The 26995-nt window shown below is 51.9% G+C and overlaps 1 protein-coding gene across 2 annotated transcripts in view; it reads right to left on the bottom strand.

The window, feature by feature from the left end:
* LOC105495086 (GLIS family zinc finger 1) overlaps window positions 1-26995 on the bottom strand; it is a 233185-nt gene that overhangs the window by 76735 nt on the left and 129455 nt on the right. For both annotated transcript variants that reach the window (XM_071092726.1, XM_011764269.3), the window contains exons 2-3: window positions 18486-18663; window positions 10921-11803 (exon numbers count right to left, since the gene is read on the bottom strand). In XM_071092726.1, coding sequence (XP_070948827.1) covers window positions 10921-11803; window positions 18486-18663 — 1061 coding nt within the window. The remainder of the gene's footprint in view (window positions 1-10920; window positions 11804-18485; window positions 18664-26995) is intronic.

Here is a 26995-nt window from a genome sequence, read left to right as displayed (position 1 = left end):
GAAGATATAAATGTTACTTTTGGCTTGAAAACTCTATGGCTTGGGGATCTGATGAAACAAAGGGGCTGCTAGATGGTGCATCAGTTGAATAGACACTCACTGGGTGCTCTGTGCCCAGCGTATCTCCCAGTCTTGCCCCCGAGAATGCAGAGTCCTGCAGAGACCTCCAGTCCCATTGCCCCAACCCCAGGAAATGTACTGCCCAGTACCACATTGTCCGTCTGCTGTCTGAGCTTATGCCCCAACATGGCAGGACCTATTAAGGGGAGGTGGCTATACAGAAGGGGCAAGAGCAGGCTGCTTTCTAACAGGAGGCCACCTCCCAGCCATTTGGAAATTGCTACTTGCAAGGCAACAGAATCTCGGTGACAGATTCTCATTTTATCATTACCCACGTCACAAGAAAGTATTGCAAGGAGGAGGAGCCAGGAAAGTCGGTGCCTTAATCACTTACAGACCACGGAGGCCCCACTCCTGGCAGTGGAGGAAGATTTATTGTGGGGACGGGTGGAAAACAAAGAACAGTTGTGCAAACTTTACGGAACCACATTATGGGATATGCCTTTCCCATTTCCCACTGGCAAATGTGCTGGAGGCAGTTTCCAAAGGGGGACCGAGCTCCATTACCCAACCACGTGCAGACACTGTGCCCCAGCACGACACACTGGGCTGACCTGGCCAGGCCCACGGGTGCCCAGGTGTTGGCAAGTCTGGGTGCACGGTCCGACGCTGGTGGATCTGTGGAAGAAGGTTCCAGATTTGTATGGACTGCCTTTCCCAGGCCCCAGTGTCCTCATCTGCCAATGGCCATGTGCCCACCAGACTACCAACACTAAATGTTACCTCTGCCCATATCACAGTCCTATGTACAACCCTTCTGAGACTCTCTCCACTCCCTCAGGGTACAGTCCAATTTCCTTACACTAGACCTTGAGGCCCTTCGAGACCCAATTCCAATGTTTCTGCCCTCAGCCCCCATGCAGGTAACTTACTTCAAGACCAAAAGGACACCTGTGCTCCCCACAAGGTCAAGACTATCACATCTCAAAACCTTCACATGTGCTGTTTCCTTTCCCTGCAATGTGTCTTCTCATGGTCTACACCTGGAAAGTGCCCACCCACCTGTCAGAGCCCAGCTCTCACGACATCCTGGGGAAAGCCTTCTCCCTCCTCTGTGTCGGAGGCATTTGGTTAATTCCTTTGCCACCAGACCATTCTTCCTTTGACACTGTACCCCTTGCTTCGAGCACTGAACTTGGCACAGGGGGGTGTTAAGCTGTGTTGAAAGGTTGGTGGCCAGGTGAGGGTGGACAATACAGATTAGCCCAAGGCTGTCTCCCAAGGGAGGGGCACAGTTAAGGAAGGACTCTAAAGAAGGGCCCCTTCTCTTGAGCATTTGGGTCTTGGTGTGTCCAAGGTGACCGAGACCTTAGGGGTTACCTGGCCCATCACCCATTTAACAGACGAGAACAGGATGCTGAGGTCTGCAGCTGCAGCCATCCAAGTGAGCGCACAAAGCCAGCTCTGGTCACCCCATCTGTTGTCCAGCAGAGACAGAGCCTAGAAACGCTCAGTTACGAAGTTTGCCATTTCCAGGATGGCCCTTTCAGAAAACATGGTCTGGACACCTTCTTAGAGTCACTGTTGATTTTATCTGACGTTTTCACTCCAATAAGACAACCGTTTCAATTCCATTTACATTAAGTTCAAAAGTTTTTTTCTTTAGTAGTTTAAATTCAATTCAAATAGTTGTGTTTTTTTATCCTTTTTTTTTTTTTTTTTCATATTCCATAAAGCAATGTTGAGCTCACAAAACTTGGCCAGCACTCCTGTTCCCTCAAGTTTGGTGCTCCTGGGAATTCTCTGCCCTGTGAGAGCTTGGGACTAATGACTTCAAAAAATGGGGAGACGCGGGAAGGAACAAGGGCTCCTGTTTTCAAGCATCGAATATGCGCCAGGCACGAGGTAAGTGCTACACATATATGATCTCATCTAGTTCTCACAACACTCTCCCCTCCATGCAGACAGGAAACCAAGGCTCAGAGAAGCCACATGACTTGTTTTGAGGTCTCACAGCTGGTTAAGGGCAGAGTAAGGGATTTGAACCTTAGTTCCCATCAAGTCAGCAGGCAACAGGCTCTCAAGGTGACTGGGGTGCTGGCTTTTTGAGAAAAATAGTTACATGCAATATCCATTAACTTCCCCACTTGGCTGAAGGCTCCTTGAGACCAGGCAGGATTTGATTTGTCCTGTGTGTTTAGCCATTGGTCCACCCTGGCTCAGAATTTACATAAGAAGGGAAAGGGGTGGGGGGTCAGGGATGGAGATAAGTAGAAATGGGGGATGGGGAATGGGGGTGAACCAGGGCAGGGTGGGGACAGAGGTGGAAGTGAGGTAGGGGTGGGCTGTGGAGCAGGGAAGGAGGGCATCCAGCAAAGCTGCAGGCTGAGGCCTCAAGGCCAGAAACTACATTTGGGGAGTACATAGCCAACCAGTTCCATTCCCGATGGGGAACCTAACCAGGAGGAACACACCGGTGAGGAACACACCGGTGAAAGTGACCTCTCTGCACTCAGAGGCCCGGCTGCAGGCAGGAGTACTGGACTGGGAGTCAGAGACTCAGCTTGAGCCCAGCAGCCCTGACCAGGGCAACAACGCCTGTCTGCAGAGCACTCTGTAGTCGCAGAGCACAGCCCCTCCACCCTACAGACACTTCGGGGGTGAGCATCACAGCTCCCATCTTACAGATGCAAAAACAGACTTGGGAGTGAAGTGTCTTGTCCAAGGCTGCATAGCTAGTGAGCAGCAAAGCTGGGATGAGTCTCCAACTCCATCTATCTCCAGTCCCTCCCCCAGGCATATTATTTCCATCTGGGGACTCAGTCTCCCCTCTGCACAGTGGCTGGTGGGGGACAAGGCTCTGACTTAATTGCAAGACCAGAGAACTGGAAGGACACTGGCTTCCAGGAAGCCTCTCCTTGCTAAGCCCAAGCCCCCTGGGTTTGCTTTTCCAAAACAGGGAGGAAGAAAAGCATCCCAATGTAAGCCAAGATCTGTGGAGCTAAACCTTAGGCTCAATAGAAGAAAGGGCATTGGCATCTGTTAGGCCCCTATTAAACACAGTCTACTGCAGCCTCTGACTGCTAGGCACTATTGCATTTCACAGCACAGGAAACTGAGGCTCAGCACAGCCAAGCGACGCATCCAAGGCCACAGAGCCAGCCCATGGAAGAGGTGGGACTTCCAACAGCCTTTTCTGTTTCTTTGGGGACATTCATGACAGAACAGCCACTATCCATTTTAGACTTTCCCTTTTCTCTTTTGCAAATGCAAATTGTCTAGAACAGTTATTACCATTTTGGTACTTACTGTGTGCCATTGTCTAGTTTCTCATCAAAGCCTCACAACAGTCCTATTACCCCAATTTCATAGGTAAGAAAACCAAGGCTTATAGAAGTCAAGTTATATTTCTATACAATCACAGGCTGAGGGGTGGCAAAGCTAGATTTCAAATTCAGGCTTTCTTGCAGAAAAACTTCAAGCACCAGATTAGGGGGTAGACATGACAATCTTTAAGGTTCCACCAATGTTGTGACTTCATAGGAAACTACTCAGTAGGACAGAGTCCAGGCAACCTCACACAGCCTTGGAACAGAGAGAACAGATAATCACAGGGCAGAGCCTCTGTCCTAGGTAGGGGACTCAGCTCCTCCACAACAAAGGCCAGCCAGGCACCAAAGGACATGTGGTCCCCCCAGACACTTGGCCATGTTAGAATCCAGTGTTACACACAGCGCAACACATGCTGGGAGAACAGGAGGCACAGAGAAAGGGCGAGCTAAGAAGGGAGCACTGAACTGGGTTGTCAAGGATGTATAGGAGTTTGCCAGGCTAGGAAAGGCATTCTAGACAGAGGAATCAGCAAAAGCCAAGACCCAATGGATTTAAAGAACCTGGAGAATGCAAAGACTGTTTAGGAATTCAGGAGGAGAGGAAGCTTCAGGGCAGGAAGAAATAAAGCAGGCATCCCTGGGCTGCTGTTAATGTACTGGATGACACAGGGCCATGGTGGCTGCTCTCTGGGCTTCAGCTTCCCCACTTAATAATGAGTGTAGACATGAGAAATGACATGATCCCAGGAAGGATCATTAACGAGGACACTTCTGGATCCCAACTTGCAAGCTGCCTTTGCCCAAAACAGTTCTCCTTCCCAGACCCATGCAGTCCTGGATTGAGTTGAGGCGAGTTGAGGATAGACTTGGCGGCTTGAGTGGGTGGGACCACTTGGCCTCTTTGGGCTCATTTACAGCAGGATTCTCCAGGGCAAGGATTTTAAAACATGTTCCATTTTGCAGCTTTTTGATTTGACCAGAAACCCCAGCCTCCAGGAAGGGAGCTTGTTTCCAGGTGACTTATTTATTCTAAAGAGAGTGAAATGTTTTACTTTTCAACCCATGAGGTGTTCTGTACTCCAAGACAGAACAAAGGACCCATCAAGTCAGCAGGCAACAGGCTCTCAAGGTGACTGGGGCGCTGGCTTTTTGAGAAAAATAGTTACATGCAATATCCATTAACTTCCCCACTTGGCTGACGGATCCTTGAGACCAGACAGGATTTGATTCCTTTCTGTGACCCTCAGGGCCCAGCCAGGGGGCACACAGCAGGTACTCAGTGACGGCTTGCTGAATGAGTTTCAGATCTGGATATTCTCTCAATATTTGTAAACAGACTGATGATTCTATGCCTGGGAGGTGGCCTGGGGTCGTGGCTAGCACACAGTCTCTGGAGTTAGACTGAGACCTGGGTTTAAATCTGACCCCACCATGCATTTGGACCTGAACTGGGGCCAGAACTGGACTGTCCTTACCCCACCTGTAAAATGGGGATCATAATTCCAGTCTCCATGAATATTTTGAGGGCTGAGATCATGCATGTGGAAGCACTACATAAACTGAAAATCACCCGACAAGCGTCTCAATAATGACCCCGTCCCACTTAATCAACCTGGCCAAGCTTATAAAGCCAGGCTGCAAAACCTCAGCTCCTGGCTCCCCTCCCTCCCTCCATCATCCAGCAATAATATCACAAGACTCAAAAGCAGTGTTCTTCCCGCAATGCCAGAAGTCTCACATCACAGCATCTTCATCTCTGCACCCCCAGCTCCTAGCACGAGGCCTGGCACACCAAAGCAAGGCAAGTGTTTCAGGGGGATGATTTTTTCCTAATTGGAGGGTCACTTTCCCACAGCCTAAACCTTCTCCGACTTTCGGTTATCAGCCCATTCAGGGAACCTTCCCTGCCCACTGATGCACACTTGCTATGCAGTCCTGGGCCCCTGACCACCCTCTCTGGGTCTGTCTTCCCTGTTCTCTGTCTGTATGCGATGAGATGAACTGGTCGACCTGCCACTCATCCATTTCAGGGTCCTGGGTAATCCCTGGGATGAGCTTCACATGCTCCAATGAGTCAGGGGTGTCTGCTGGCCTTAAAATGCTCAAGCCCATAGGGCTGGTCTCAAGATGTTGGGCAGGGGGCAGAGGGCAGCAGATGCACAGGGACTCTACCCACTGTGATTTGAAAAGCACAGAGGTGGCTCTGTTCTTCTGAAGGAAGAGGCTGGGCAAAGGTGGATGGGTAGAAGGCAGTGTGACCCATTAGCATGGGCCAGGGGGGTCATACAACTGAGGCAGATCATACAGCTGAGGCAGGTCATGCAGAGCAAGCCATTTTGCCTGCAAACTTCAAAAACATAGTTTCTTCTTCTGTAAACTGGGCATGGTAATTCATGGTTGGACATGGTATGTCTTAGAATATATTAATTCTCTTCTCCCTGAGGCTATTCCATGGCATATGAGCCCAGAATCCCAGTCAAACCTCTCTCCAGTTAACACTGGCTGGGCAGGTCAGCAGATATGGCTGGTATCTACCTCCTGCCACATGGCAGACTGTGTGATCTTGGAAAGTGATTGGCGTCTCTGGGCCTCAGAGGTTTTTGTTTTTGAGACAGGGTCATACTCTGTCACCCAGGCTGGAGTGCAGTGGTGTGATCATAGCTCAGTATAGCCTCAAACTCCCTGGCCCAAGTGATCCTCCTGCCTCAGCCTCCCACGTAGCTGGGACTACAGGCATGTACCACCATGCCTAGCTAGGTGGTCAAAACAACAGACAGGGAACGGCTCGCATTGAGCCAGGATAAAACAATCTCTGAATCTCAGTAAGGAGCAACTCCCTTTAGCTCCCTCGCCCCTCCCAGCACCCAGGATTTTGTTTCTCAGGGGTTGGGGGAGGAGGGGTAAAGGTTTGGGGCAAGGCAAAAGGGAAAGCCAGAAGCCCCAGCACTCTGGGGAATGACCTCAAGTTTGGCCCAGGCTAGGAGGGCAAGGCCCTCCCAGCAGGTCCAACCAGGTGGCTTGTGTTCTGAGTTCCCTGGCTAGTTAAGGCCAATCCATAATACTCAGCTTTCAACCAGATCGATTTCTCTGGCCCTAGATTCAAAGGCACCTGGGACAGACTGGCAAACAGTGGAGAGGGGTGTAAGGAGTGGAGACCAGTGGCCAGTGCAGCTGCAGTGGCCAGAGGAAGCTGGGCAGGATGAAAACCCAGCCCGAGACTCCAGCAGCTCATGAGGACTGGGAAGACACGCATGGGCCTTCTGGGCCACAGGTCCAGCTGCCCCAGCCTAGCTCCAGGCCCCCTGCGCAGACACTGTCTGACTCAGAGCAGGTGATCTGCAAACGACTGCCAATGAACAAGATGCAAAGAATCAGGGATCCCTGGCAGATATCAAAAGGCAAGCACAGAGTGCCTGCCCTGCCCGAAGCAACGGCCCACATACTGCCCTGCCCACCCTACTGACAGCAGAGACTGCTACAGAGTCTCAAGTCCAGGCTCTGCCATCCATTGACTGGCTCTTTTGAGCCACAGTTTCTTCATCTATAAATCAGCTGTAAATAACCCTGTCCTAAGCCCCAGGGCGACTGTACACATCACCTGAGATCAATGCTGGAGTGTGATGGGGAAGCAAGCACCTTCCCTTACATCATCTCTTTTATCCCTAATCACAACAACCCTAAAAGGCAAGTACTATTATTGCTCCATTTTACAATCGAATATGCTGTAGTTCAGAAAGGGTAAGTCACCAGCACGAGGCCACACAGCTGCCAAGTGACTAAACCAGGCTGGGTCCCAGGTCTGTGTGACTCCAGACCTGGGCTTTTCACCTCTGCACACGCCTTCCGGACTGCGCTCACAGCTTTGGTAAAACTCTTCACCAAAGTAAGGGATTCTTCTCATGCCTATTGTTGTTTTACAAAACTCAAGGTAGAGAAGGGCATTGTCATGACTTCCTTTTTCACTCTGCCTCTCTCCTTGATGTGGAGAAAAGCAAGCTACAGTCTGCTAATTTCTGCAGTTGCAGACAATCAGAATTCCGGCCGTCTGGGAGAACCAACCTAAGAAAGCATGAAATTAATCTGTTCAAAGTTAACGTCTTGGAGGCGTCGCGTCAGTATTTGGGTTGGACGCATAACCTTGTTATCATAACACAGACGAAGCCTCACATTTAATAAGGCTGAGACAACTCGGGCAACGTAAGAAACATAACAGGATATTGCAAAAAGATTAGGGAGCTTCCTCTGGACAGTGTGGATGGGCCGTGCAGAGGGCAGGGTGGGGGATGGATGGTGCCATTGACCCTGGGGGTCCCGCAAGTCCCTAGTCCCAGGCCTGGCCTAAGGACTAAGATGCTCAGGCAGAGGGGAGCAGGACTCCTCTCAGCACATTGAGGCCTGCCTGGTGCAGGAGCAGAGGCTCTGTTGGCTAAATGTAAGCCAGCTGCGAGAATGGGAGTGTTCCAGTCAGAAGGGGCGGGGGAGGCTTACCTCATGAAAGAACTGTGGAAATGGCTGCTGGAAAGATAATAAAAGGATTAACTGCTATTTTAGTGGGCCATTTACTCTTCAATCAAAATGTCTCATCTATTTCCTGTTCTCCAGAGGCTCTGGGTCCAAAATTCCTTTGTCTATTACAGTGCATGGTAGCAGAGGCCTGTCATGAAAAATTAATAATTTTACAGGGAAGAGAGATTTTACTTATCTGGGTGCTGGTTGAGGCCCACCCCTTCCCCTGGGTTACCCACTGTACTAGCATCATGGAGGAGGGGGAGCACGCCCACCCCACCGCAGGCAAGAGGAGTCCAGGGGAGGCTCTGACAAGCCTCCGAAGCCCAGATCACTGCTGCTGTCTCCAGATGGTGACACCTAGTGGGGCCGGCCATAAGAGCCCAGAGAATAGTCAGTTTAGCAGATCTACACAAACAAGAGCATTGCAGTTTAGAAAGATGCAGGCTCGAGTCCCATTCCAATGGTTACTAACTGTGTAACCCTGAGCAAGTTATTTTTATTACCATTATCATTCTTAGCCTCTATTCTTATTATAACTGTTATTGTTTCCAACTAGCTGTGTGACCTGGGGCAAATTATGCAATCTTCCTGAGCCTCAGTTTCCTCATCTGTAAAACGGGGGTTCACAGTATCTACCCCACAGCGTTGTGTTGAGGACCAGGTAGAGTTGTCACTTAGAATAGCACCGGTTCACAGTCTGCACTTGGAAGCTGCTTTCCAGTATTATCATCACCACAATCCTAAACCCTGGAAGAGGCAAGACCAAGTGTTCTCATGGGAGCAAGTGGAAGGCCTGCCAGACCCCACCCAACCTTTGTTTCATCTGTAAAAACCCTTGGTTTTACAGGACTTGTAGGGATTAATACTGATAGATGAGTGTAGACATAGCTTGATATCACCTCCTCCATGAAGTCCTTCTGGGCCTTCCTTCCCTGGGCCTATGCAAACTCCATCCCAGGACCTGCCACTCATCTCCCACCCATCTCTGAGCATGAGCGTCCCCAGGGCAAGGACCATGGCAGGTCCAAGTCTGGGTCCCCAGAGGCAGGCCTCAGCCAGTATAAGCCAGGGTCCTGTGAAGTCTGTGGAATCAAGTGAAATCCTGGCAGCCTGGCCCCAGAGAGAGAGACCCTGAGTCTGCACTGAGTAACCCGGGTCCCGCTGGGCCCTGCTTCTCAAGCTAGAAAGTGGATGGGGAAGGCCTAGATCCTCTCCAAGTTCCCGAATGTCCAACACAGATACTCTTCTGGATGCCGTGATTCCACACAGAGGCCCCACTGTGAGAAGACCACTAACCACAGACAGAATCCAGGTGTAAGACAGTGTCCTATGGAGTCTTGTCAAGGTTTCTTTGGGTCACAGAGCCTCCACCTAGGCACCCATGGGCTCACCCATAAGAGAGAATCTGTGAAGGAGAACTGTGGCTCAGCAGCTGTCAGCTCCAGGGTCTTGGGGAGAGATGGGGGCCCAGCTGGTTCCCAGCAGCCCTGGCCTGGCCTGCGTGCTGTCTGTTGGTCAACTCCTTCTAGGCAGGGTCATGTGTCACAGGACCCCCAAACAAGCCAGGGCATCGCTAGGGGCTGGCCCAGCCACCAGGCCTCCTCCAGCATCCTGTCAGCCCAAAGGCACAAGATAAAGTCAAAGTCTCAGCCGGTCCAGTGCACTCTCCCTACCACTGCTCCACACACCAGAATGCTAACCACAAGCTCCCTCCTCCTGCCTCCCCTCGGCACAGGCCATTCACTGCTGCTCACTTGTTTACAAAGCAAACTCTTTCTCCTCCTTCAAGACCCAGCCTCCTGAAGCTGCAGAAACAGATCCTGTCCGACGCCCGCTCCCAGCTCCACAGGTGGGTGGGGCCCACAGGAGGACAGAGTTTATGCTGCTGACTGCCAGTGTGTCCTGCCTCCTTCCTGGCCCCTACAATGTCACCCTGGGCTCTGAGTGGGGACACTATGCCCCTTCCCAGACCAAGTGCTCCATGAGTGGGGGTCCAATGACAGTGTCAATGTGCAAGTGTGAAACAGCTCGACTTCGGCTATGGCACCAGCCTCAGCACACCAGCCATGCTGCTGCCCTGATGCCTGGGTGGGCTGGGCAGTGGCCCTGGTGGCCCATGCTTCTCATCACCAAGCACACCCTGAGGTCCAGCTCTGGGCAGGCACCTCTTCTGGTGGGCTGGCTGGGCCTCGGAGGTGGCACAGCAGTTAGGCTGAGTGTATCAGGGAGTGTTCCTAGCCTCTGATACAGCTATTCCCCCACAGACGGGACAGAAATGACCTGTCACAGAAATGACCCATCATAAGGGCCGGAGGCCTGGGTACCCACAGTTAATATGCGTGCATGTGTGTGTGTGTGCGTGCATGCATGTGTGTGCGCACGTGCGCATGCATGCATAATGCTAGTGCCAGAAACCTGTCTCAACTCCAGGAAGAACGCCGCTGGTACGATCCAGGGCCTTAGCTAGTAATCCTGGGCCCCAGCCCAAAGCTTGCCCTGGGGACCCGCAGCTCTCCAGCCGGGTGCCTGTGAGGCCCCACTGTTCCTTGGTGGAAGCCAAGGCTGTAGGCAGCACCAGAAGGCCCAGGGAATCTCACTGGGATGGGTGGCGGTGAGGGCCCAGTGCTGGAGGAGAGCATGTTCTCCACATCTCATTTGGCCACCAGTAGGTGGGACATGGAGCAAACACATGGAAGAAGAGGGTGGCCACACCTGTTTTTCCAATCGCACGTGCACACAGCCCCGGGCCCTGTGGCATGCTAAGATATATCTAATGCCTCAGGGTGGGGGACTGGGCACCTGATGAGTATGAGGGCCCCTCTGCCACAGTTTCCAGTGACAGGGGCAGTGACCATCTTCACCAGTGGCTACATCCACAGCATGGGTCCTTCCCTCCATGACCACAGGGATCTCAGTCAGCCCCGAGGAAGGAGTCCCAGGTGGCCTCTCCTGGGGCACTGGGTGGGTGCTGCTGTGCCAGAGGGGCTGGGGTGAGGCCTGGTGGCCAGTGGGAACTCACCATGCATTTGTTGGGCTTCTCGCCCGAGTGCACCCGCATGTGGATGAGCAGCTTGTAGCGGGCGTTGAAGGGCTTGTAGCGGCGCACACAGCCAGCCCAGAAGCAGGTGAAGTCCTCGCCCTTGCGCTGGTCGATGTGGCTCTTCTCGATGTGCCGCACCAGCTCCTCCTGCTGCTCATAGGCTGCACAGCAGTCCACCCAGCGGCACGCCTGCTGCCCGGCCACTACCCTGCCCGCCAGGCCCAGCCCCAGGCCTCCAAGGCTCGGGCCAGGCGGCAACTGAGACAGGGGATAGGGGGGCGGCAGGTCCTGCTGGTGAGGCCCAAAGAGCTCTGAAAACTCATCTGCGGGTTCCTGCTTCAGGAAGCTCGCCTTCCGGCAGGCTTCAAGTTGCAAGCTGCCCTCATGGCTGTCCGTCGATGCAGGGCCAGGCCGGGCCCGCTTGGAAGGGCCCCCGGGGTCTCCCGCCAGAGGGGGGCTCCGGAGTCCATTTACACAGGTGACCAGAGACATCTGGGAGGAGCGGATGATGGAGGTGACGTCGGAGGAAGCACAGGGTGAGGAGGAGGCTGGGGAGGTGGGGGGTAGGCCCAAGAGGCAGCAGCGCTTCAGGCTGCCCTCAGGGAGGTGGGCCTCGGGCTGGGGGCCAGGGCCAGAGCTGGGTTCGCTGCCCAGAAGGTAGCAGGAAGGCGCAGGGGTGGTGAGGCTTCGGCCCGGGAGGTCCAGGTCTGGGTGCAGGCAAGTGGCCGGCGGGGCCCGACAGTGGGCAGACAGGGACGTTCGGGCCTCTGCCATGGCTTGGTAGTTGGTCAGCGACTCCTGTTTGATGTGTTGTGTGGTTGGGAGGCTGCCGTTCACATAGGTGGCCTGGGGTCTGGGCGACCTGGAAGACAGTGGCCAGAGAGGTCATGAGAGGCTGGGCATGCCACAGAGGGAAGGCCCAGGTGGGGGCAGACAGGGAAGCTGAGGACCAAGGAATGGACAAGCCCAGGGCAGGAAACAGAGGCTGAAGGCTGAAGGCAGAGAAACAGCACCTACAGATTGGTTGTCGGGAAAACAAGGCAGAGTGTAAAGGAAAATGGGGGGAGAGAGAGAGGAAGAGGAGGGCTGGGGAAGGAAAGAAGAGGCAGGAGGCCAGGCACAATGGCTCATGCCTATAATCCCAGCACTTTGGGAAGTCAAGGCAAGAAGACTGCTTGAGTCCAGGAGTGTTCAAGACCAGCCTGGGCTACATAGTGAGACTCTATCTCTACAAAAAAATTTACAAATTAGACAGGAGTGGGGTTGTGCACCTGTAGTCCCAGCTACTTGGCAGGCTGAGGTAGCAGGATCGCTTGAGCCCAGGAGGTTGAGGCTGCAGGGAGCCAAGGTCATAACATGCACTCCAGGGTGAATATGGTGAGACCACCAGGAAGGAGGACCTTGCATCCTTTTACCAAAGCTCAGCACCCCTACCCAGCCCCGAATGCCACGCCATCCTGCCTCCCAGGGGCTTCCCTGCTCCCTCTCCGTGGCCTTCTAGTGAATTCTCCAGGAAGAAGGCTGAGGCTGGCATTTTGAGGAACACCCAGATCCAGGGTATATTAAATTCCACTTACATGTCCCTTAAGTCTTTCTTAATTTTTGTAATCTAGCTTAACTTCCACAAATGCTAATTGTATGACACTTTGCCCCAAGCAGCCTGGCCTTTCCACTGTTAATGTCAGTGCATGGGGGAGTGTGAAGTGCAGTCCTGGTGGGGGTGTCTCAGGAGGAACTGAGGCAAAGCTTCTGAGGGGTCCCAGGGATTCACAATGTGACTGCATGAAACTGCGATTTTGGGGAAAAGCCATGGTGCAGGCCAGGCAGGGCAGCCCATGGGAGTATGTGGGTTTGAGATCAGGCTCAGCCACATTCAGCCATGCAAACTTGGGCAACGTCCTTTGCCATCCTGGGCCTTTCTCCTCCTCTGGGACATCAGGTGGATCCTTCCCATGAGAGCAAGGGTGGATATGTGGGCACGGCTGCGGTTTGCCAGGTGACTGTCTTCACCACACAGGTGGTATACAGGTGTCCAGAGGGCCTCTCCCAGATGTGGAGCATTCCCTCCGCCACTGCGCAGGAGGCCAGGCTTAAAGGACGCAAGGAGATTACTGCACTGATGCTTCCACCATTCTGAGTGGGGGGACCAGGTAAGGTGCAGAGAGGGACAGCAGGGCCTGCCTGTCACCAGAGCACTCTGAAAAGGGGAAAGGTCAGGAAGGTGAGGCGGGGCTGAGAGTCAGGAAGCCCCTCTGGCTGGCTAGGCAGAACAGGAAGCCTGATGCTATGCCTGAAGTCTGGCTAGAACACCCCATGCCACCTCATCCCATCTGAACCTCAGTTTCCTTGCCCGTAAAATGGGGGCTAAGTCTACCTTAGAGGCTGGCTGCCAGATCGAGTGAGATGGCCCCGTGACAGCCCTCTGCGAGGGGGATGGCAGGGTGAAGGGAGCTCTTATCGTTGCTGTTCTACTGCCACTGTCTTGGGGCTCTCTGAAGCCAGAGCTGTGGGGTCATCACCTGTCCCTCGGTTTCCCAAGATGGCCTTGCAGCTCCAGCCCCTCTATCTCTGGCTCCCTGCAGCTGCAGCATCCCCAGCTCCAGTCATGAGGTAGAGGCGAGGGGAATGGACAGGGAAGAGGGAAAGCCAGAGTCTGGAGGCCCTCAGACAGCATGGGCTCCAATCGCATCACACACAGGTGGGAAAGGGGCTGAGAGGGCGCAAGGCCTGCACGCAGGCGTACAGCAGCAAGCCGGGGCCAGGCCTGGCCAGAACCCCCATTCCCCTTCTCTGGAGTGCAGGTGTTTTTTCCTATGTTGAACTGACCTGAAGCTCCCCCTGAATGAAGGGGAAGGGGAAGGGCTTTTCTGTTTGTTTCTCAACTACACCTAGCGACCTCTTCCCTCCCAAGAACCATAATCTAAGTGGTCATTGGGGGAGTCAGAAGGAGGTTTGAGTCCAAGGTAGACAGCAAACACGCATCTCCTCTCCCCAGGGCTGGGCACACTGCCCCCACCATTGCCAGCAGAAAGCTCTGAGTATCTTAAAGATCGGATGGAAAAGTGGTAACTTTTTAGGGCTTAAAAAAATAAAAGCAGGTCAGGCGCGGTGGCTCATACCTGTAATCCCAGGATTTTGGGAGGCCGAGGTGGGCAAATCACCTGAGGTCAGGAGTTTGAGACCAGCCTGACCAACATGGAAAAACCCCGTCTCTACAAAAATACAAAAATTATTCAGGCATGGTGATGCACACTTGTAATTCCAGCTACTCAGGAGGCTGAGGCAGGAGAACTGCTTGCCCAGGAGGCAGAAGTTGCAGTGAGCCAAGATTGTGCCATTGCACTCCAGCCTGGGCAACAAAGCGAGACTCCATCTCAAAAATAAATAAATAAAAGCAGAGCTGCTCCTCAGGGGACTGTGATCCTGGGCCTGGCAAAGGCAGGCATGGGCGGGAGTTCGGCCAGGAAAACATCTGTTTGGAGCAGTCCCTTGAAAATGGCTTCAGGTAAATCAACCAACACCAAGAGAAGAGAACAGCGGTAGCTTCTGTGACTGAGCTACCCAAGTGACTAAGACTGACAGCAAAACCTTGCGCAGCATCAGGTCGGGAGGGTGACTCAGGCCTTGGTGTCTTGTGGCTCCCCATATGCACTGAGGAAGTACTGCCTCCCTTCCTCCACTGTACTGTGAGGCCCAGGAAGTGGTTCCGGCCTGGCTCTGCTGCTGAGCCCTGTGCACCCCAGGACAACTCCCATCACATCTCTAGAAACTGCAAGCCTGGGTCTCTAGACAGAGTGAACAACTGCTGAGCAGCTGAACGTGCCGGGTGCCTTCCCAAGGGTCATCTAATGCAATCCTAGCACAGCAGAAGACGTGGTAGTATCTGCTGAATACATGACTACACGCCTCACGGGAGATTCCACCATCTGTTTTACACTTAGGAAAACTGAAGCGACCTGCCCGAGCCTGCAAGGCAGTGATAGAGCAGGAACTGGAATCTGGATCTGTGTGACTCAGAAGGTTGGGGCTCCAGCTTTGTCTATAGAATGATTTCGTCTGATGACTATTACATTCCTTACAGCTTCAATGTTCTAAGTATCAGAGATGCACATGTTCTTCTGTCCATAATTCTGGACCCTGGAAGGGAGCTGCTGAGATTGGGATAGTCAGTGTTTCTCCAGCAGAGACTCAGGGGAGAGGTAGGGATCTCAGATTTCATGCCCCTGAGGGGTCAGCAACTGTAGTCTGAATGAAGGGTCAGTGATTTCACTCAACAGGCTTTTCACTCTGTGCTAGGTGACGCTGAAGAAGTGGGGAAGACCAGGTCCCTAACCTTGGGCAGCTCCCCTTCCAATAGGGGAGTCTGTGGACCAGTCCCCTGAGAGAACATTTACATTCTGCTGAGGAGTAGGTAGACTTCTGGTGAACAGAACTAGTTATGTAGCCTCTCTAGCCTCAGTTTCCCCACTCAACGGCAGTTGGGGGTTGAGAGCATTAATGCATAAAAAGTGCTTGGCCCGGTGAAACCCCATCTCTACTAAAAAAAAAAAAAAAAGAAAGAAAGAAAAAAGAAAAAAACTACAAACAATTAGCTGGGCGTGGTGGCTGGTGCCTGTAGTCCCAGCTACTTGGGAGGCTGAGGCAGGAGAATGGTGTGAACCCGGGAGGCGGAGCTTGCAGTGAGCCGAGATCGTGCCACTGCACTCCAGCCTGGGCGACACAATGAGACTCCGTCTCAAAAAAAAAAAAAAAAAAAAAAAGTGCTTGGCCTGGGGTGTAGTGTGCAGTAAGCACACCACCATCATTTTTTATTAGCCGTAGGATCTGGGCCTCCTGGGACCATGAGGACTGAATAAGAGAATGTACACCCGAAGGAGTCACTCAGGAAACTGGGGCTATTTTTATTAGTATTAGAGAGTTAGGCTGGAGGCAAGGAGACGGCTGGCGCAGGAGCCCAGGCGCTAGTTGCAGGGTCCTGAGATTGGGAGGGGCAGGCACCAAGAGTGGAGAGAAGGGGCCCCAAACATAAGCCCATTGGGCGGTTGGGGGAAGGCACGGAATTCGGATCAGGTGTGGCACAGGGGTGGGGATCTGTTTTCCTTTAGGAAAATGAGTGAGTCTGAAAGTGTCAGCTCAAATTCAACCCTATTAAATTCAATTTAATAGGGAGGGTATGGGGGCACAGCAACTTAGACTGATGCCGGCGTAGAATTCTACATACAGACCCTCCTGTGCCGTAAATTGTCAAAATGATATTCAAAATGACAAATGATATTTCTGACTGTCTCTAGCAAAAGAAAAAAAAAAATCCTCTTCCTTAGCTTTTCCTAGATTAGCACAGCTTCTACCCTGAGAGATAACAGAATGAATTTCACCAGGGAAATTGGATACCACTGGAGAGCCTCCAGAGAAGAATCCAGTAGATAAATGCATTTGACTGTCACCAAACAATGCACAGCTCAAAGTCTAAAAGACGCTTCATCCTTGCTATGGACTGATTTGTGTGCCCCCAAAATTTATACGTTGAAGCCCTAACACCCAGTGTGACTGTGTTTGGAGATACAGCCTTTAAATAAATAATTAAGGCTAAACGAGGTCATAAGGGTGAGATCCTACTCTGATAAGACAGGTGTTCTTATAAGAAATGAGGGTCGGGTACGGTGGCTCATGCCTGTAATCCCAGCACTTTGGGAGGCTGAGGCAGGTGAATCGCTTGAGCCCAGGAGTTCGAGACCAGCCTGGCCAACATAGTGAAACCCTGTCTCTACAAAAAATTAGCCAGGCGTGGTGGCATATGCCTGTAGTCCTAGCTGCTGGAGTGGTTGAGGTGGCAGGATCACTTGAGCCTGGGAGGTTGGGAGCCTTGGGAGGCTGAGGCAGGAGAATGGTGTGAACCCGGGAGGCGGAGCTTGCAGTGAGCTGAGATCGTGCCACTGCACTCCAGCCTGGGTGACAGAGTAAGACCCTATCTCAAAAAAAAAAAGAAAAAAAAAGGAGTTAGGGCACAGGCCGAGGGATGGCCACATGAGGACTCGGCGACAAGACAGCCACCTGTGAGCTAAGGAGAGAGGCCTCAGAAGAAACCAAACCTGCTGGCACCTCAGTCCTGCACTTCTAGTCTCCAGAATGGTGAGAAAGCACAATTCTCTTGTTTAAACCACCGAGTCCATGGCATTTGCTATGGCAGCCTAAACAAATGAATACACGCCTAAAATCAGAAGTTTTACTAATATCAAAGGAAGCCAGAAGGAATCTAAATTCTCAAAGGAAAATGGTTGCACTTGGGAAGAACAGCATCCTTCTATTGAGGAATTTCTCCACTGTGGGGCTCCCACAAGAACGTAAACTCCATCGGGGGAGATCTTTGCTTCCTTCACCAAGATGCTCCCAGCACCGACCACAGTGCCTGGCACATGACAGGCACTTTACAAATGGCTGGTGAAGGAATAAACTGCAAACCAGCCACTGGGCAAATGTTTAGAATCTCTGGTCTGTGAAGCAGGCCTCAGACCAGCAGCCCCAGGCAGTGGGTGAGAGGCCTGGGGCTAAGCTCGTGTGCACAGAGGCCTGTCTGTGACTGACCCGACTGTCAGCAAACCAGAGGGCACCAAGGCTGCTATGGTTTGAATATCTGTTCCCTCCCAAACTCATGCTGAAACTTAATGCCAAATGTGGCAGTGTTGAGAGGTGGGGCCTTTAAAAGGTGACTGGGTTGGGTCATGAAGGCTCTGCCTCATGTATGGATGAATCTGTTCACGGGTTAAAGGATGATCATGGGAGTGGGACTGGTGGCTTTATAAAACGAGAGGGACCCGAGCTAGCGTGCTCAGCCCCCTCACAGGTAATGCCCTATGCCACCTCAGGACTCTGCAGAGGCCCAGCCAGCAAGAAGGGCCTCACCAGATGCAGCTCCCCAATCTTGGACTTAGCCTCCAAAACTATAAGAAGTAAATTCCTTTTCTTTATAAATTACCCAGTGCCAGGTATTCTGTCAATATCTAACAGAAAACAGACTAAGACAAAGACACAACTGAGACCCCAGGAGAAGCTGTAGGAGGTGGGTGTCAGCCCAATGCACACCCTAATGAGACAGGGTGGCCGGCACTGGAAGTGTGCAGGCACTGAGCAGACAGCTACCCAGCAGGGCTTTGTGGGCCATGGTCTCCTGGGGCAGAGATGGCACGTGGGAGGAATCCCTCTCTGCCCTATCAGCAGTTCAGGGTTTGACACTCCATAAACTCTGAGCTGGGTTTTCCTTCCCCAACCTACCCATGAATCTTCCTCTTCTGAAATTATTGATTCTCTGTGAAAAGCTCCGTCTGCTTATTTGGCAGGGAAACACCTCAACAGAACCATCCTTGTGTCTCTCAGAAGGCAAAGCAGGAGGTGCAGGATCTAGGCCAGGCAGCCGCTTCTGAGCTACGGGCCCCTCGTGCCTCCATTTCCCCATGTGTCCCCCCAGCTAAACACAGGAGGTGAGGCCTGAGGCCCTTGGTCCTGGGGCCTCCTGGGAGTGTCCACAGAAAGCAGCTGCCCACACCTACCTGTTAGGGTGGGGAAAATGCAGCAGCCTCTCACAAGCTTGGGGGTGAGCCCGAGGTGGCGGGCTTCCTGCAGGGAGAAACAGGCCCTGGCAGCAGGTGGGGCCAGGGCCCTCAGCAAGGTCCAGGTCCAGCAGGCTCTTCTCTGAGCCCGGGGTGCAGTGGCCGTAGCTTCCATTCACTAGGCAGAGAAAGACAGGGAGAGAGGGATACAGTGAATATGAACAGCCTGCTGAGGGGTGTGGGGAGAGGGCAGTCCCTGGGGTACAGCAAGGGACAGGGCGCCCAGAGCCAACACTCACTGCATCCCTGCTGCATGCAAGGTTCCAGGATACCTCATCTAATTCCCATAACCACCAGCAGGATCGATAATAAAATCCTCCATTCTCAGGTAGGGATGCTGGGTCTCTGGTGGTTAAATGACTGTTACATGAACACTGGACACCTCCTATGTACAGACACTGTTCTAGGTGCAGGAAACACTGGTAAACAAGAGAAACTCCAAGTCTCTTGGAGCGTACAGTGTATTATCCTCTTGTTAACCACATGGTGCTCATGAGGCAAGGTGTGAGAACACCAGCTGGGGCGGGTGGCTGCTCGGCTGCGCTGCTGCCCACAGGCCAGAGGGAGCAGGGCTGACATGTGGATGTCAAGGAGTAGGTGCTCACTAAACAGCATCTGGTACTGTTAACACAAAAGCTCAGTCTACGTTGCCTTCCAAATTGTGTTACACCATAGAAACACAGTGTGCAGTTATACCTCGCTATCACCTGATTCCTCCACAGCCTGCTTCATGCCCTGCCTCGCCCTGCTAGTGGGTTTCTAGGAAGATTAACTGAAGCAGTTGATGTGAAAGTGCTGAAAAACCACATAAAGTGTAACAAAAGAGTCAGGTGTGCTTGTTCGAAGCTCCTTCCCCTCTCTGGGCCTCAGTTTCCTCATCTACAGAAGAAGGAAACATACCTCCAAACTCTATCTTCTTACGCTGTCCTATAACTCACAGAGCAAAGCTAGGGAGGAAAGGACATGAACTTTGGGGGCTGACAGACCTACTCTGCCCCAAACCAATTCCATAACTCGGACAAATCCCTGTGCAGGGTGGACCCTGTTTCCCCTGTGTAAAATGGGGCCACTTTCACCCGTTCCCCAGTGATGCTGTGAGCCTCTGAGAACAGAGGACAAAACAGAGGTGTGGGGAGGTTCAATTACTCACCCAAGAACACACAGCTAGGAAGCCTCTGAGTTGGATTTCCGGATCAGATCTGTCAGACCCAAACCCCACATCTTAATCGCTATGTAATAATAAGAAGCCTTTTAGAGAGTCCGCCCCTGAGGATCCCTGTCCCTCAACCCTAATTCTAGCCTGCCCACAAGGCAGTTCCTTCCGCACACTATTATCCCCGTGCTGAGGCCGGGCACTTAGTGCTAACTAGCCACGTGCCATAGCTCTGGAGAGGCACCAGGCATGTGCTTGCCGAGCACGTTCCAGTCTGTGGATGAGCATGCAATGCTCACAAGGTCCCAGGGCAGGTGAGGTGCTCATATAGGAGCCTCCAGGTTCCCAGTCACACGCGAGCCTGTGGAGAGGACTCGGCAAACATCTGCTCCCACGCCACCTTCCCAGCCCCAGCCCCAGCCCCAGCCCCAGTCCTGGCCCATCCTGCTGCAAGCAATGCTTTTTCCCACTGGCCCTGGCTGCTGCCTGGCCAGCCCCTCACAAGCTTATGTTTTAATAACTGGGCTTTTAATTAAAATGAAATCCCTGGTAACAAATGTGAATGGCCTGAGTTAATGAGAGCAGGCTGCCGCTCATTTAACTCCGTCTCTGCTTGGCCGTCTTTGCTTTTTCCAAATCGTTTCTGCATGCAATTTTATTGTCCCATTGAGGCAAACCCTGGGACTGGGCCTCAGAAAACTGTGGATAATTTTATGACCATTAATAGCATTTGGAGCAGAGAGTGCTTAATCATCACATGGGGCAGTTTCACCAGGGTCTTTCTCCCAGAGTCTCTAACGGGGGTACCGTTCAGAGCTTCCTTCCAGGACTCACCAGGCCCCTCTGGGGCCTTGGGTTACTCCTCCCCTCCTGCACTTAGGAGGCTGTGTGCAGTGAAGGAAGACAGGCCCTAGAAAGGGTGGAGAGGCAGCACCTACCAAGCCCTCACCCATCAAGCCCTTCAAGGGTCCATCCCTGTGGGGCAGGGGCAGGACAGCCATTTCCCAGATGAGAAAGGCAAGGTTTGGAGAGAGATTCTGTGCCTTTGAGCAGGCCTGGGGGTCTGTAAGAGGCAGGGCCACAGTTCAAACCTAGATCTCCCAGACTTCGAAGCCCACAATCTGCTGCCTCTTGGCCAATTGCTGAATAACCAGAGACCCCTAAATAAGTGTCCCTACCTTTGACTCCAATGAGGGTCATGTTGGAGAGCCTCTGGGAAAGTAAAAAGTAAAACCATCATAATGATGTCTAAGCTTTAATCTTTGCAATAATTCTGCCAGAAGGGTAAGCCCACTCCACTGACAGATGAGGACACAAAGGCTCAGAGGGGTCAAAGCAGTTTGCCAAGGTCACACAGGGAAGAAGGGGCTGAGTGGAGATCAAACCCATCACTTCTATGGGAAGAAATAGTCTATACCCAACAAACTACTGAGGACTGTTAGCTTCTTTTCCTCTGGATACAGTAAAAGGTTTTCCTGCAGTAAATAAACAAGCCAGCTTTGGGAAGGAGGGAGGAAGGCGCCACTCAGGTCATAGAATGGTGCCACTTAGTGCTCTAGGCTCATTCAAGCCCTTGTCTACAGCGCTCTGGGTAGAAACATCAACCTCCCAACTTTGCAGAGGGACACTGAGCACCAGAGCCAGCAAGTAGCCACTCAAGGTCATATAGTAATTGCTGGCATAGCTGGGGCCCAAAGTTGGTTTCTCAAAGCCTAGACTCTGCCCCAGGATACCTGCTGTCTCAGAGACTGGAAGTTAAATCCAACGTTGCAACACATGTACCAGAAGTGCTGTTGGGACTCTCACCGCTACCCATCACGGACCTACATCTGCCAGGAAGGATGTAGGCACTGCCTCCTCTCTGTTGTCTTGCCTCCCTGTCCCCAATAGCTTCACAAGACCCAGATGGAGGAGGTCCACTCCTGTTCACTCTCCATCTCCAGACAGCATTGATACACGGATCCTTCCCTGGGAAAGCTGGGGAAGCAGGGGTACCCTAGAAAGGGGTTGGCATCCGCAACCATGTCTCACTCTGTGCCACAGGGGGCCAAGAGCCAACCTTGGGTCTGGCTTTCCCCATGCAAGTGAAGTTCCTTTGGAGACTTACAGGGTGATGGAGTCCTGTATTTACTTTTACAAGTTAGTGAGAAATCCCAGAATGTCAGAGTTGAGACTGGCTGACCATCTACTTCATTAATAGATAAGAAGCTAAGGCTCAGAGAAGGAAAGGGCCTGCCCCAGCCACACAGCAAATCCATAGCAGGGCCTGGATTGGCACTTTTTAAGCTAGGTAAGAATGTGGTTTGGTTTTCTCATCAAGCGTCAATCTTCTTATCTGTAAAATGGTGCTAACACCTAACTCACAAGGTTGAGGTGACAAATGAGAATATGAACATGATGCATTTGGCATGAGGTCTCGCTCACAGTTAGTGCTTAAAAAGTAAAGTGATGATAATTATTTCTTTTATTTCTCCTTGAGCCTGGGGCAGGGAGACAGGGACCTGTAAGGGAAACACGCTGTCCCCAGAAAGGGCAGGTCTGGATGATTCTAAGGCCAGACTCAGAATGACAAACCCCCAAGACTTGGGATTCAGTACATGCAGGATGGGGCAGCCTGAACGAGGTCACAGCCAACAAATCTGAAGCAAACAGCTCTAGTTACACACCAGAGAGCTTTGCAAATTACCATAATGACTTGGCTATAAAGCGGCACCACATATAAGGTGACTCCCCACAAGAATTTTAATTTATGCTGAACCCTGCCAAGTCTGCGTGAGAGTGGACAATGATGCATTCAGCATCTAAGACCCAGAGGCTGCCTCCTTGCAGTCCCGGGAGCATCCAGCAGCTGGGTCCAGGCAGATCTACATCATGACTGCCTTCTTCTTCACCCACAAGCAGTTTTAGTGCCTATCAGGCACTGGGCAGGTGATAGGGCACTGCACTTTATAGTTAACAAAACATTTTTGCAGCCATCACCTATGAGCTTCATTACAACCCTCAGGAGTTGGCTGGGTAGGCTCAGAGAGGGTAGGTGATTTGCCCAAGCTCCCACAGCAAGTATAGGGCTTAGACTTGCCTGACTCAGCCATCTAGTCAGCAAACTTTTTCTGTAAAGAGCAAAAAAGTAAATGATTTAGGTTTTGTGAGTATATAGTCCCTGCCACAACTAAACTCTGCCCTTGTACCATAAAATATATATATGTGTGTGTGTGTATGTATATGTATGTGTGTGTATATGTGTGTGTGTGTGTGTGTGTGTGTGTGTATAAACAAATGAGTGGGACTGTGTTCCAATAAAACTTTATTTAGCAAACAGATTGCTGGCTCCTAGGCTGTTAATCTGCCAACCCCCGATCTCATGCAGCAGTGAGAGAGACAGGATTCAACATCTGAAATGAGCGTACTTTTTCCTGCATCTGTAAAATGGGGAGGATTTTACAGGGTGGAGCTGAGTGTGTGAAATCACTGTTAAATACTGAACACAGGCCTGGCTCCTGGTGGGCATTCAATGAATGGAAGTGCCTTCAGCCTGGCTCTGGGGCCGCTACAGTCTAGGCTCCCCTATCCACCTGGTGTGACCTCACACATCCATGATGCTTCGCTGCTCTGAGGCACACATCCTCGGCATCCCGTCAGGGTGGCCTGACCCTTCCAAACCCCTCTGGGCCCTCAGAGCCCAGCAGAAGCACACGTCTTCCTGGAACCGTCCTTCGTCTCCTGCCTTCCCTCCTGGTCTCCCCCACTGCCTGAGCTCCGGGCCTTGGTAATCCCTGCAAACAGCTGCCACTTAGGTGCACCTTCTGCACGCCCAGCACGTGCCAAATCCTTCCCATGGTTTTTCTCTAAATCTTCACAACATCACTGCAGTACTCTCTACTGCCACACGGATGCTTTCAGTGCAATGAAAGTCCTACCTCCCCTACAATCCTGAGAAATCCTTCAGGACAAGGATCTCGGAGCCCCAGAGCTGCTGAACGTCAGTGTGGCCCTCGGTATGATTTTGTCCAACTTGCTTCACATATTGAAGGGAAAACAGGGGCCCAGATTGAAGAAAGGACTTGTCCTAGTCACACAGTGAATGTGTTCTCTAGACACCTGGGCCCCCCAGGCATGTGCCTCCTCATTCCCTCATTCCCAGCACAAAGGCCCACAGTAGGTGCTTAGAAATGCTGGGAGGGTAGGTGGCTGGGAGGCTTGTCTCAAGTTTACTTTTGTGCCTATTATATGCCAGACACTGTGACTTAGGGGAGCGGAAGAAGCTTTGTCACACACACACCTAAGTTGAAGTCCTGCTCCACCATTAACTTTCTAGCTGTTTGACCCTAGACAGTCACCTCAGCCTTCTGAGCCTCAGTTTCTTCATCTATAAAATGGGGATAAGAATCCCAGCTCCAGGGGATGGCTGGCTCTTAGGATTAAGTGAGGTAATGTACATGGAGTCTCTGGCATGGTGCCTGGCACAGGCAGCACTTTGATAAAGGCCCCTCTGCTGCTGTCCGGACAGGCAGGCAGACAAGGTCAACAGCCGCTGGGGTAGACCTATCTTCCTGGGCAGTGGGCATCAGCCACCACGGAAGAGCAGCCCCAGGCCAACGGAGTCATGCCAGCAGCCCTTCCCCAGGAGGCTGAGTATGGGTGTGGCAGCCCCCTCTCTGAGCCTAGCTTTGCCCTCTGTGCCCCAGGAGTCCTCCACCAGGCTTCCCACGAGCCAGGCCCTGGCAGGAGGGGCACCTCAGGAATCACAGGCAGGAGACACAGTGCTTCCCACTTCCCAGGTCCAGGGCGGGTGAGCAACTCACCGCAGGACACGCAGCAGAGGCAGAGCCTGAGCTGTGTTCATCTCCTAACCCTTTCTGCTCTCTGGGCTGCCTCGCCACTCTCTCTTTTCCCTCCTCACAAAACCCAGAAGCCCAGAGACCAGCAGGGAGAGGGGCTTCTGAAAGAGGAGCAGTAGGAAGGTGGACAGCCCGGTGAGCCGGGTTAGCTGAGACCCGCTGCTTGCCTGGAGCCACCTTAGGGCATTCACGGCCATCAGGGGGGCCGTAACCTCAGTGCAGGGCCTCCAGAACGGCAGGCCTGATGCTCATGGCCTCACACCGGGCTTATGCCGCCTGCCACCTCTTATCCCAGACTGCAAGAATCCTATAAATTCCCCCCTTTAAAGCTACGCTAGACTTACGGGGACTTGAGCCAGTGAAACCTGAGCAGGCTCACCTCAGGACGGTGCCACGGAGACACCCGAGCCAGCCCACAGATCCAGCTGGGTCCAGGGCCAGAGTGAGCAGCTCAGGGCGGGTCACACATGTGGCGGCAGGTGTGTGGTGTGTGTAAATAAACACAGCCAGGGGCCAGCTTTCGCTCAGACTCTCTAACTGCTACCAAACTCACACATATTTATTGTAGAAAAAATCAGAAGTTGTACCTAGGCAAGAATTAGAAAATAGATATCACCTATAAGGCCACCAGCCAGAGAGTGCCATCGCAGATGTGAAGACATAAACCTCTGCAGTATTTTCTATGCATCTATATACATTCTTGACAAAAAACAGGGTAATACATGTATTTTCTTTTCTTTCTTTTTTTTTCTTTTAGAGACAGGGTCTCACTCTGTTGCCCAGGCTAGGGTACCGTGGCGTGATCGTAGTTCGCTGCCGTCTTGACCTCCTGGCCTCATGGGATCCTCCACCTCAGCTTCCTAAGTAGCCAGGACAACAGGTGCGAACCTGGCTCATACTTTCTGATACCCTGCTTTCTTCATTTAGTAACATACCATGATACCAAAGTTGATGGAGTGCCCATTATGTACCAGACACAGTGCTAGGCTCTTTCCATGCCAGTATTGCTAAACCCATTTCCAGATGAAGAGTAAGGGACTTGCCCAAGGTCATGTAGCTGTGAAATGGGAGAGTCAGGACGCAAGGCGAGCTCTATTACACTTGGAAGGCACTGCTGACCCAGACACTGCTCCACATCATTAAGTGATTTAGAGCAGCTGCAGCTGATGGCTTCCCCAGTGTACTAGTCAGTTCCAGCTGCTATAACTAAATACCATAGACTAGGTGGCTTAAACAACTGAAATGTATTGTCTCACAATTCCAGAGGCAAGAAGTCCAAGATCAAGGTGCCAGTCATTTTGGTTTCTGGTAAGGGCTCTCTGCCTGGCTTGCAGACAGCAGCCTTCTCACTATGTCCTCACATGGCCTTTCCTCAGTGTGGGCATGCAGAGTAGAGTGAGCTCTCTGATTTTTTTTTTTTTTTTTTTTGAGACAAGGTCTTGCTATGCCATCATCCAGGCTGGAGTGCAGTGATGCAATCATAGCACATTGCAGCCTCAAGTTCATGGTCTCAAACAATCCTCCCGCCTCAGCCTCCCAAGTAGCTAGGAAGGACTACAAGTATGTACCACCATACTTGGCTAATTTTTTTATTTTTTAGAGATGAGGTCTCACTATGTTTCCCTGGCTGGTTCTGAACTCCTGGGCTCAAGCAATCCTCCTGCCTTGGCCTCCCAAACTGTTGGGAATATAGGCGTGAGCCACTGCCTGGCCTGGTGTCTCTTCTTATAAGCATACTAGTCCTATCCAATCAGGGCTCCACCCTTATGACCTCATTTAACTTTAATTACTTCCTTAGAGGCCTCATCTCCAAACACAGCCACACTGGGCATTAGGGTTTCAACATATGAATCTGAGAGGGGGACAGTAATATTCAGTCTGTAACACCCAGGATTCACATCCTCCTTTTCTCTCCCTAGTAGGGTCCCATATTACCTATATCTATCTATGGAGCTTGAGAGAGAGTATAGCATCACAGATAAGAGTATAGATTTTGGATCCAGAAGACTAGGTTTGAATCCTGATTTTGCCATTTACTAGCTGTGTGACCTTGTCTAAGCCAAGTGACTTAGCTTCTTTGTGCCACAGTTTATGAAGTTAAAATGGGTTAATGTACCATATATTAAGTACCTAGAACAGAATCTGGCATACAGCAGGCACTACGTAACTGTTTCCTATCATTGTTGTTCTTATTAATCCCACCCCAGGGTGGGCTGTGGAAGGCCTGAACCAATCAGCATGATCTCATCTCTCCAGATACAGTGCCACAGTGAATGGCTCAGAGAGAGACATGTGAGGCAAGCTGGCTTAATTAGACAGATTCCTGGCAGTTGTGTTTGATGACTCTGCCCCCCTGCATGTGAATGAGGATGCATGCAGCCCTCCGGGCTAGTAGAAGCCATCCTGATCCCCTAAGAAAAGTTGACTGGAGGACAAGGTTAGTAAAATAGGGCCTCTCA

The sequence above is a fragment of the Macaca nemestrina genome, chromosome 1, assembly GCF_043159975.1.
Source record: "Macaca nemestrina isolate mMacNem1 chromosome 1, mMacNem.hap1, whole genome shotgun sequence".
Lineage (NCBI taxonomy): Eukaryota > Metazoa > Chordata > Mammalia > Primates > Cercopithecidae > Macaca > Macaca nemestrina.
The sequence above is the reverse complement of the archived record's forward strand: the minus strand, read 5'-3'. Positions and strand labels throughout refer to the sequence as shown.